This window comes from Mangifera indica, chromosome 7 (assembly GCF_011075055.1).
Source record: "Mangifera indica cultivar Alphonso chromosome 7, CATAS_Mindica_2.1, whole genome shotgun sequence".
Taxonomy (NCBI): Eukaryota; Viridiplantae; Streptophyta; class Magnoliopsida; order Sapindales; family Anacardiaceae; genus Mangifera; species Mangifera indica.
The window spans coordinates 5,552,249-5,565,821 of NC_058143.1; the positions used below are offsets into that span (position 1 = coordinate 5,552,249).

At 27.6% G+C, this 13,573-nt stretch overlaps 1 protein-coding gene across 1 annotated transcript; it reads left to right on the forward strand.

Moving 5' to 3' along the window:
- The first annotated feature begins 11,130 nt into the window (after positions 1-11,130).
- LOC123221406 (F-box/kelch-repeat protein At3g23880-like) lies at positions 11,131-12,444 on the forward strand. The gene has a single exon (XM_044644262.1). It carries the CDS (start codon positions 11,131-11,133, stop codon positions 12,442-12,444), a length of 1,314 nt encoding a protein of 437 aa, XP_044500197.1.
- Positions 12,445-13,573: the final 1,129 nt, after the last annotated feature.

A 13,573-nucleotide genomic window follows, 5' to 3' on the forward strand; every position in this document is an offset into this window, starting at 1 on the left:
ATTTCAATAATGGTATTTTATTTTTAATTTATTCTTTAATTTTATTTCATTCATCTGCCAATGTTTTCTTAATCTTCTCTGGTCCTTCACAAACCATGTATTTGACTCAAATCAAATCAAATCAAAGCACATCTGAACCATCAAGTACACCATATATTTGATTCTACTAAGTAATCCATCAATTCTAATCAAATCAAATCATGCGATAATCTATCCTTTATTACTTATATTGAATTCGATTCGAATTTAATTAAGTAACTCAATAATTATTAATTGAATTCGAACTGAATTAAATTTGATATGATACAATGGTGTACTATACTTTTACGTATGACTATATCAATTATTTAATTCAATTAAGTAATTCTATATAAATTATTAATTAGGTAATTCTATATAAGTCTCGATTTGATTCGGTATAGTGCATCAATTCTATTAAGTAATCCATCAATTCTAGTCAAATCAAATCATGTGGTAATTTATCTTTTGTTACTTACATTGAATTCGATTCGAATTTAATTAACTCAATAATTATTAATTGAATTCAAATTGAATTAAATTTGATACAACACAATTGTATACTACACTTTTACGTATGACTATATCAATTATTGAATTCAATTAAATAGTTCTATATAAATTATTAATTAGGTAATTCAATATAAATCTTGATTTGATTTGGTACAGTGCATCAATTCTATTAAGTAATCCATCAATTCTAGTCAAATCAAATCATGTGGTAATCTCTCTTCTATTGCTTATATTGAATTCATTGGAATTTAATTAACTCAATAATTATTAATTGAATTCGAATTGAATTAAATTTGATACGATACAATAGTATACTATACTTTTACGTATGATTATATCAATTATTGAATTCGATTAAGTGATTCTGTATAAATTATTAATTAGGTTATTCAATATAAATCTCGATTTGATTTGATAAAGTGCAATGTATGTATTGTATAATACGATACAATTAATAATATATATATAAATTTAAACCAAATCAAACTATAAACCATGTATTTAACTCAAATCAAATCAAAGCACATTTGAACCGTCAAGTTGAGTCGAATCGAATCTAATCCATCAGTTCTAGTGAATTCAATTAAGTAATTCTATATAAATTATTAATTAGGTAATTCAATATAAATCTCGATTTGATTCGGCACAGTGTAATGTATATATTGTATAATACGATACAATTAATAATATATTTAATTACTTAATTGAATTTGAGTCTAATTAAATTTGGTGTGACACAATGTATGAATTCAAATTAAACAATAATTTGAATCGAATAAATCCAAGATTTATATTTAATTACTAAATTCGTAATTCATTTTAAAGTCTTCGATCCATATACGGTTGGTTAAGGTTTAAACTCTTCGATCTAAAATCCAAATTGATATGACATGAACACGACGAATTAAATCAAGTTGAGATTTACAATGAATTACAGTGCAATGTTTATCTTTTATTACTTACACTGAATTCGATTCGAATTCAATTAAGTAACTCAGTAATTATTAATTGAATTCGAATTGAATTAAATTTGATATGATACAAATTTAAAAAATATTTTATTTTTAATTTTGTAAATTTTAATTATATTTTATATTATTTTTAAATTGAAAAATATTTTATATTATATAATATATTATTATATAATATAATATATATATTACAAATTAAAAAAAATATATATATATTATTTGTCTTCACATCTTCCACAGTTGCTCCACCTCCCGCTGCAAATTAAAAAAAAATATATTCCACGGTCGTTCCACCGTTCAGTCTCCTACAAATATTTCCACCATCACTCGTTCCCTTGTCTCTTTGCTGACCTTCTTTCAGTTTCAATCCCACCTCTGTCGACTGCGCCCACCTTCTTGTTTGAGCGCCTCGTCGATTCAACTCTGTTCAGTCAACTTCGTCAGCTTAGGGCAGGAGATTTCCACGACATTTCAAGTAAGTATGAACAAGGATTCAAGGGTTTATAATTTTAGGTCTTTGCTATGTTAAAATTTATTTGTTTTCACATCTTGCACCGTCGCTTCACCCCTCAGTCTCCCACAAAATCATCCACCATCACTCCTCCCTTTATTTAGAATTCAAGGGTTTATAATTTTAGGCCTTTGCTGTGTTAATTTATTTAGAATTCAAGGTTTTTATAATTTTACTGGATTGATTTGTTGGATTTTTGGATGGATTTGTTGCTGGCTGTGTTGAAGGGTTGCTTTGTGTTGTTGGATTGTTGTTGTGTAGTTGATTTGTTTCTGGCTGTGTTGAAGGAGTATTTTATTTGCTGTGTTAACTTTTTTTTTTCCTCAACTTTGGTATGTATTAGAGAATGGTTACTACTAATTTCTAAGGCTCACCCCCTTTGGTGTCCTGTTGGAATGGGAGGAGGGGCTTTTGGAAAATGCTTAATAAATTTTGATCAATTTGATGCATTGATTTCAAAATAACCCAAAAAATGTCATTCAAACATGAAGTTGAAGCAGTCAGAGTATCAATACATATTCAAAATAATTTAAAAAATTATCACTAGAATCCACATCTTGAGTGACTATCTAAATGCATGTAAAGATAGGACTTAAGAGAGGCACAAAAAAAAAAAAAAAACAGATCCTGTAAACATAAAAACTTACAGTGAGCAGTCTTTAACACGTCGACTCATATTCAACCCCATATTCAAATGCAAATACAACCTCATTATCGCCCAAGTACCCTCTTTCATCAAGACCATTTTAAAACATTTCACTTCACAACATCAAAATTGTTTGGAAAACTATCACTTAAATATAATAAAAACAAAAAAAAATTTTAAAAAATACCCAGTCGGGACTCAGCCTAGCCTCAAAATGTTGAACGGAAGTCCCGAAGTCACAGACTGTGGCCTTCAAATCATAAACTGCTATCTTAAGATTTTGAATGATACCAAAATTCGGCTGGATGGCATTTTTTTGTTGTTGGCATTTCAAAAAAAAGAGACGAATTGCTGCACCAACCAACACTGCGATGACAGCCCACAAGAGCAGTACTGTAATGACCATCAGTACCTCCATTTCCTGTAATGGCCTTGAGTGCGTTTGGAGTTGCAGAATGAAGGGGCGGGAGATAAAACGCGTTATAAGATGCAGAGGTGGAGGATTATTGGCAGGTGATAGAAATAATATATATTATATAATATATAATAAATTTGAAAGGACAAAATGAGATTCATGAAGGATTATCGGCAGGTGGTAGAAATAAAATTAAAAAACTGTTTAAGCAATAGGTGGATGTCAAATCATCATGTGCAAGAAATAAGAGTAACATCTTTTATATATATTTTTGTTACTGCCTGAAAATTGTACATATATATTAAGTAATTTAACTCAAAGTTTGAAAACGAATCATTACGAATCATATTATATAATTATATTATACTAAATTTAATTAAATTTAAATTCTATTAACATGGATGGTATTGGGTGGAGCTTGATATCGTGTTTACGTATTGTTAATCGGGTAGCAGGTGTCAGAATCAGATTGGTTTTTATTAGGCGGATGAATAAGAGTCTTCCCAACTTCCCATTCTGTGGGTGATCAAGTTAATTAATGTTCTACAAATAAGCTTATTGATGGGTTTGATGCTTCAAATTTTGTTGGCCAACCATTTGTCATTGGATAACGACCCTCACTCTCTAGGATTATAATAATTAAATAAGATTAAGAACAAACGGCTTCAACTTGCAAGCCCCCAATTATTGAAGCCTAATTTTATGCTTTGGCAAGCACATTATTACAAATAGAGTCACCAAAGGTCTGATCCAAAATCACTTTTTCCGTATAAAGCACATTCCTTTAAAACCCAAAATCAAATACCTTCACGAAAAATATATATTTAAAAGGTAACACATTTTTATTTCATAAAATTTATAAAAATGAAAAAAAAAATGACCGACAAAAGATGAACTTAAGATAAGCGGTCCTAGTTTGAGCAAGAGAAGGTGGTGATGAAGCAAGATCAATTGTAGTTTGACGAAGAGAAAATAGTGATGGATGTGAAGTCAAGATCATAACACAAATTGATAATAATCATGAAAGGATTGATGAGAGTTATAATAGTTAATGAATTGATGAAATAGTGACGGTGAAGATTAAAAGAGATCCGAGATCAACAAAGTTAGTAGAGAATAGGTGCGAGTTGTGAACGTCAGTGAGTTGATGAAGAAATATTAGTGGCAAAGGCAAAGAGAGATTTGAACATTGTTTGAGGTGGAGTCAGTTTGTGTTTTTCAATTTTTTTTTTGTTGGTTTTGATTGAATGAAAAATGAGATGATTTAACATACTATCAAATTTAAGTCTTGTGTAAGAGGAAATAGATATTGAGTTATTTAATAGAATTTAAATTTAATTAAATTTGATATAATATATATTATATAATATGATTCGTAATGATTTGTTTCCAAACTTTGAGTTAAATTACTTAATGTATATGTACAATTTTCAGGCAATAACAAAAATATATATAAAAGATGTTACTCTTATTTCTTGCACATGATGATTTGACCTCCACCTGTTGCTTAAACAATTTTTTAATTTTATTTCTACCACCTGCTGATAATCCTTTATGAATCCCATTTTGTCTTTTCTGATTTATTATATATTATATAATATATATTATTTCTATCACCTGCCAATAATCCTCTACCTCTGCATCTTACAACACGCTTTGTCTCCCGCCCCTTCATTCTGCAACTCCAGAAGCACTCAAGGCCATTACAGGAAATGGAGCTACTGATGGCCATTAAAGTACTGCTCTTGTGGGCTGCCATCGTGGTGTTGGTTGGTGCAGCAATTCATCTCTTTTTTTTGAAGTGCCAATAACAACAGAATGTCATCCAGCCGGATTTTGGTATCATTCAAAATCTTGAGATAGCAGTTCATGATTTGAAGGCCGCAGTCTGTGACTTGAGGACTTCTGTTCAACATGTTGAGGCTAGGCTGCGCTCCGACTGGGTATTTAAAATTTTTTTTTTTTGTTTTTATTATATTTAAGTGATAGTTTTTCAAGCAGTTTTGATGTTGTGAAGTGAAATGTTATAGGATGGTCTTTATGAAAGAGGGTACTCGGGCTATAATGAGGCTGGATTTGCATTTGAATATGGGGTTGAATATAAGTTGTCGTGTTGAAGACTACTCACTGTAAGTGTTTATGTTTGCGGGATCTGTTTTTGTTTATTTTTGTGCCCCTCCTAAGTCCTATCTTTATATGCATTTAGATAGTCACTCAAGAGGTGGATTCTAGTGATAATTTTTTAGGTTATTTTGAATATGTATTGATACTCTGACTGCTTCAACTTCATATTCGAATGACATCTTTTGGGTTATTTTGAAATCAATGCATCAAATTGATCAAAATTTATTAAGCATTTTCCAGAAGCCCCTCCTTCCATTCTAGCAGGACACCAAAGGAGGTGAGCCTAAAAAAAAGTAGTAACCATTCTCTAACACATACCAAAAACAAGATTAACAAATGAACGTATAATATTTTTTAACCATATAATGAGACATGAAAAAGACAAATTAAAAGTAATACAGGGACGCTCTTGCAAATATTGTTTCACTGTTTGCATAAAACCAACCTTAGCCACACGGGAGTTTGCAGACACAATTCATCAGCAATTTCCTTTGTTCTCCCTTGAGGAAAAGGAAGCCAAGGAAGGGGAATTGTTACAAACTGAACAAATGAGTCAGAAGTGCAGGGGCATGGTGTTTAAAAGGAACATTACATGCAGTAGTCGTTTGAATAAAGCACGGGTGATGGAATTAGTGGGATTCCATTACGACGTTGTTCCATTTTAATTCAAGGGAAATTGAAATTTTTAGCACTTTTTTATTCCGTGTATACAAAATTGCCACCTATCCTAAAGCTTTCACAAATATACCACAACAGTACTCACCTTCCCCAAAATACCCCTCTTCAATCTTTCATGCATAAATTCTCTCTCCTCTTCTCTGCAACTTTTTTTTCTCTTCTTTCTCTTCTTCCAAAGTTATAAAGAAATCACTCTCTCTTCTCCCTCATCTTCAAAAACAAAAACAGGAAGGAAACAACCAAATTCTTCAAATTAAGAATTCTTCAAAGTAAGGATTTTAAAAAAAAAAAGGGGAAAAAATAGAGCAACCTACAAGATAAAAAATGACCATCGAAGAAATGACCATGTAAGATGATCATGTAACAGTATTTAACTAGAAAAAGAAAAAAAAATTGATATTTAAGGATTTAAGTAAAACAAAAAAAACTGGGCATTTAACTTAAAAAAAAAAAAGGTTGGCGTGAAAGTTGCTGTGTAACGCCAACCCTTAATATATGTATATAATATTAAATAATATTATTATATTAATATAATATATTATATACTATAATATTATAATATATTATAATTTATATAATTAAATTATAATATTTTATAATATAATATTACATATATAATATAAAATATATTATATATAATATATATAATTATTACAGGGGTTGGCGGCATCGCCAACCCCTGGTAATATATATTATATATATAATAATAATATTATATTAAAATATTATAATTATATATTAATATAATATTATTATATTAATATAATATATAAAATATTATAATTTATATAATTAATTTTTAATATTATTATAATATTTTATAATATAATATCATATAATATATAAAATATATTATATTATATATTCTATAATTATATATTATTATAATATATTACATATTTTATATAATAAAATTTATATAATTATAAATATTATATTATAATATAATTTTATATTTTATAAAATATATGTAAAAGCAGTCTGGGTTGGCGATATGGGAAATTGGCCTGTAGCATTAATGTAGGGTGGGCCCACCTTTTATAAAGCAAAACATGATTTATATATATATATAATTATTTAATTTTATATATATATATAATTATATTATATATTAATATATGATATATTATATTTTAATTAGAATATTATAATTATATTATATAATTATATATTATAATATATTATATACTATAATATTATCATATAATAATATATTAATATAATATATAATATATTATAATTTAAATAATATTATTATAATATAATATTACATATATAATATAATATATATAAAATATATTACATATAATTATTACCAGGGGTTGGCGGCATCGCCAACCCTTGGCGTCGCCAAGGGTTGGCGATGTCGCCAACCCCTGGTTATATATATTATATATTATATATATAATATAATATTATAATATAATTTTATATTTTATAAAATATATGTAAAAGGAGTCTGGGTTGGCGATAAGGGGAAATTGGCCTGTAGCATTAATGTAGGGTGGGCCCACCCTTTATAAAGCAAAGCATGATTTTTATATATGTATAATTATTTAATTCTCTATATATATATATATATATAATTATATTATATATTTATATTAATATATGATATATTATATTATATTTTAATTAGAATATTATAATTATATATTATTTATATTATTATAATTATTATTTTATTATAATAGTATATTAATATTAAAATATATTATTATATATTATTATAATATTAAAGATATTCTAGTATTAATAATTATATATTATAATATATAATATTATATATATTAATATAATATATATAATATTATATTAATATATATTTTTTACAGTATTAATAATTATATATTATAATAAATAATATTATATTATATATAATATTATTATTTTTATATATTATATTATAATAAATAATATATTATATTATTAATATATATATATATATTAATATTATATATTATATATATAATATATAATATATAATTGCCAAAGGTTGGCGGCATCGCCAACCCTTGGCGACGCCAAGGGTTGGCGACCCCGCCAACCTTTGGCAGTATTAATATATATTATTAATATATATATATATATATATATATATATATATATATATATATATATATATATATAATAATATTATAATATATAACATATTATAATATAAAATATTATATATATAAATATAATATTATATATAATAAAATAATATATTATATATTATAATATAATTATATTATATTATAATATAATTATAATATAATATAATATAATATAATGGGTTGGTGCCTGGTAACGCCAACCTTTTGCCTGTAAAAAAGTATTATGGGTTGGCGTCCTATTTTAATTTATAATTATGGGTTGGCGTTTCCGCCAACCCCCAAAAATTATAAAACACCAACCCATGCCATCCATTTTTAATTTTTTTTTTCCAGTTTTCTTTTTAATTAAATACCCAATCTATTGATAAGATTTCCAGTTTTCTTTTTCCAGTTTTCTGAAATCTGAAATTTACCGAATAAGATTTGCCAATCAGTTTTATTCTTCAGTTTTTTTTTTTCTGACAACCTGTTTAACTTTTTTTTCAGAAAACCTTTTTAATAATATATATAATATAATATTTTATATTATAATATGTTATATATTATAATATTATAATATATATATATATATATATATATATATATATTTATAATATATATTAATACTGCCAAAGGTTGGCGGGGTCGCCAACCCTTGGAGCCGCCAAGGGTTGGCGATGCCGCCAACCTTTGGCAATTATATATTATATATTATATATATATAATATATAATATTATATATAATATTTATATATATTTATATATTAATAATATAATATATTATTTATTATAATATAATATATAAAAATAATAATATTATATATAATATAATATTATTTATTATAATATATAATTATTAATACTGGCAAAAAAATATATTAATATAATATTATCTATATTATATTAATATATATAATATTATATATTATAATATATAATTATTAATACTAGAATATCTTTAATATTATAATAATATATAATAATGTATTTTAATATTAATATACTATTATAATAAAATAATAATTATAATAATATAAATAATATATAATTATAATATTCTAATTAAAATATAATATAATATATCATATATTAATATAAATATATAATAAAATTATATATATATATATATATATATATATATATATATATATATATATATATATATATATATATATAATTATACATATATAAAAATCATGCTTTGCTTTATAAAGGGTGGGCCCACCCTACATTAATGCTACAAGCCAATTTCCCCTATCGCCAACCCAGACTCCTTTTACATATATTTTATAAAATATAAAATTATATTATAATATAATATTATATATATATAATATATAATATATATAACCAGGGGTTGGCGACATCGCCAACCCTTGGCGACGCCAAGGGTTGGCGATGCCGCCAACCCCTGGTAATAATTATATATAATATATTTTTTATATATTATATTATATATGTAATATTATATTATAATAATATTATTTAAATTATAATATATTATATATTATATTAATATATTATTATATGATAATATTATAGTATATAATATATTATAATATATAATTATATAATATAATTATAATATTCTAATTAAAATATAATAATATTATTATATATATAATATATATTACCAGGGGTTGGCGGCATCGCCAACCCCTGTAATAATTATATATATTATATATAATATATTTTATATTATATATGTAATATTATATTATAAAATATTATAATTTAATTATATAAATTATAATATATTATAATATTATAGTATATAATATATTATATTAATATAATAATATTATTTAATATTATATACATATATTAAGGATTGGCGTTACACAGCAACTTTCACGCCAACCTTTTTTTTTTTTTAAGTTAAATGCCCAGTTTTTTTTGTTTCACTTAAATCCTTAAATATCAATTTTTTTTTCTTTTTCCAGTTAAATACTGTTACATGATCATCTTACATGGTCATTTCTTCGATGGTCATTTTTTATCTTGTAGGTTGTTCTTTTTTTTCCCCTTTTTTTTTTAAATCTTTACTTTGAAGAATTCTTAATTTGAAGAATTTGGTTGTTTCCTTCCTGTTTTTGTTTTTGAAGATGAGGGAGAAGAGAGAGTGATTTCTTTATAACTTTGGAAAAAAGAGGAAGAAGAGAAAAAAAAGTTGCAGAGAAGAGGAGAGAGAATTTATGCATGAAAGATTGAAGAGGGGTATTTTGGGGAAGGTGAGTACTGTTGTGGTATATTTGTGAAAGCTTTAGGATAGGTGACAATTTTGTATACACGGAATAAAAAAGTGCTAAAAATTTCAATTTCCCTTAATTCAATTGCAATAAACAGTAGTGATATGCTGTCGCTTTATTTGGATTCGAAATTCCATTTTATGTACATTGTCGTTTCATTATAGAAGTTGGTTTTAAAAGGTTGAAATAATATCGGCGGGACCAGGCCTTTGCAAATGTTTCATGAATTTTTTTTCTCAAACCCTCTGTAATTCTTGTTCTTAATTTAACTTCTCTATGATCTCCGTTCTTGTTCTTGAGTTTTAGTGGCGACACGCATCATTATGATTTTCTGCAAGTTGATTTTCTGCAAGCTCAACAAAAAGTGATTTTATCAGTAACTGATAACCTCTGAAGTTACCACTGTTACGATTTTTGTACCTGAAACTGCGATTTTCGCCATCATTTTGAATCAACCCACCGAATTTTGTCCTCCCCGAAAATTTTTTTGTTAAAAGAAAGCTTCTAAATTCAAATTGAAGGAGTCCAATGAACCGAAAACGAAACTTTAGAGACAATCGGTGCTATTAGGAGAAAATTTCAAACTAACAAGAAAGGTATTTGAGGTAACCAGTTAATACCTCCATGAGCAATTTGATGTAAAGGTGGTCTTTCAACTCTGAGGACAAGTTAGGGAAATGTTAGGCATGTACATACAACATTAAAGGAAGTCTTTCTAAGGATTCGACGATTTCCCATTCGGCCCAACGACTTTAATTTTCATATTAGGAAAAATAATCTGAAAGACTAGGAAAGTTGAGTTAGTCTTTTATTAGGATTCATTGGGAAATTGGGGCTATATAAACCCTGCAAAATTAAATATAGAGGCAGCTATTCAAATTTCTAGGAATAAAATTGCTAGATCTGAGTGATACATACTGTGTTTCTATGGAGGGTTTTACCGTTTACAGTACAGAAAGTGCAGCACCAGTGCCATTCTTTCCGGATGATATCATACAGCAAATCCTTCTCAAACTACCCACAAAATCTCTCTTGCGATTCAAGTGTGTTTGCAAATCTTGGCGTGACTTAATCTCAACACACGAATTTGCCATAAAACATCTCACTGAAACATCTGAAAGGTTTCGCAGATTTGGAGTCTTCGAATCAGAAAAATTAAGGGAAGGTCGTATTTCTCTATACAGTCTTGCCGCTCAAACCTCATCGCGTGCTGAAGAAGCAGAAGAAGAAAATATTTGTCTTCCTTTATGGGGAAAAGATTGTTATCTCGCTCCTGCAGCTAATGAATACATTATCAACAGATTTATCTATACAAGGGTATTGGGGTCCTGTAATGGTATATTATTGATACGATTGGAAAATGTTGAGGAATCCAGTGGACACCCAAGGACATTCCTGCTATGGAATCCAACAATTAGGGAATTTAAGATGATTCCACCATGCTATTTTAAAAGTTCTTTATGTTCTCTGGTTTCAGGGCTTGGTTACAATTCATCTATTGATAATTACAAAGTGGTAGTAGTTTTTTCTGAAAGAAACAGTGATTTGGCATGTGGTTATGTTTATAATCTCAAGACAAATTCGTGGAAAAGACTTAAAAATTTTTACTTCCCTTACAAGAACTCTAGGCAAGTTAACAATTTTGGAAATCTTTTCTTATCCGATGAAACCTGCTTAGGCTATCTACCTGAGGAAACAGGCTATTTACTTGAGGAAACAGGAACGACAATAGTGAATGGAGCTCCACATTGGGTAACATTGAGTTCAAGCAGAGGTGGGGTTAATAAAATCATTTACTTTGATTTAGAAGAGGAGAAGTTCAAGGAGTTTCTATCTCCTCCACCTTCTGCCGGCACTTTCAAGACTTATTTGAGTATTTATGAAGATTGCCTTTGTGAAACTCGACTTCGACGGGAAAAAGGTTTTTTTGAATATATGTTTGAGGTTTGGATTATGAAGGAGTATGGAGTGAAAGAATCATGGATTAAATTGTTGAACTTGCCATTTGATTTGAGGTTTTCTTTAATGAGTGACATAAGGCCATTGTTTGTTTCAAAGAATGGTGATGAAGTGGTCATGGTTACAGACTGGAGTGACATGATTTCATTCAACACTAGAACAGGAGAAGTGAAGAAAGTTTCAATGCGTGTTGATAGGGGTCATGTGGTAGGTTCTTATGAGGAGAGTCTTGTTTCACCAAATCAATTCAGTATGTCATGCTCAGAAGATGGTAAATACTAATATTTCTTACTCTATTATTATTATTATTGTGGGGTTTTATTGGTATGCAATAGCTAGACATGTAGAGTTCTATATTTTAGAGATGCCTCAAATGTTGGAACTCATGGGTTTGATCCAAGTTATTCTGGAAATAAATTTCTTATTATTGCTTTCAACTAGAGCACTAAAAACAATCTGGGTGTTTAAGCATATCTTGTTGGTTCTGAATTTCTTTCTGCGAGCACGGGGAAACCGGAGTTGCTAGATCTGTTTTTCAGCAGCAACTTCAGATGTCACCTGCAAAAGTTAGCCAAATTTTTACAAAGCCAATGTTGTTAGTTAACGGATGATTCATATAGAAACACAACACAAGACCAGTATCAATACCAATTATATGATCCGACAAACAGATTCTCAAGGTGCATCATGAGATTATTATGTTGAGAAATGTTCTGTAATCTTATCTAGAGAATCATAAAACTTAATTATCATCATGATTCTTCAAACTTGTAAATGTAAAGGACAGACTATGCAAACAGACATAAACTCCTCTATATAATGTCATAAGGTATTATGTCAGACAATCATATTAATTGCATTGACAGGTACCAGATGGTCTAAAAACTTAAGAATTGTAGGTAAAGAATGCATTTGGATGAATTTCCTTTTTAAGAGAAATTTTAAAATGGCAAACAGTTTTGATCCAATAACCAATATGAACTGCAATAAAAGTTGCTCACCCGGACTTTGAAAGGGAAGCGAAGAGTTCATACTTCTACCCCAAAGAAAACGCTCACATCCATATGTTTATACTATGACAAAAGTTAAACACCATGATTGATATACTTTCATATCATGCCTTGTAGCTGCCAAAACACCTCCATTGTATCAAATTGAACAATAAAAAGATCCAGGTAAGGTCCTACTAAAATAGTTGGTTAAGAAGTTTGCTTGATGATACTGTGTTGCTTGAGATTTATATACCATAAGTTTCATGACAATTTGTAAACATAGGTAGGTGATAAAATTAGTTGCATTCAGTTTTTTCTTCAAATCTAATGAAGCTAAGTGAAGTATGCAGTTGTTGGATTTTTTTGATATATTGAAGATGTGCTTGGGTGCTTTGAAACAAAGCCAATATAAATTTGTT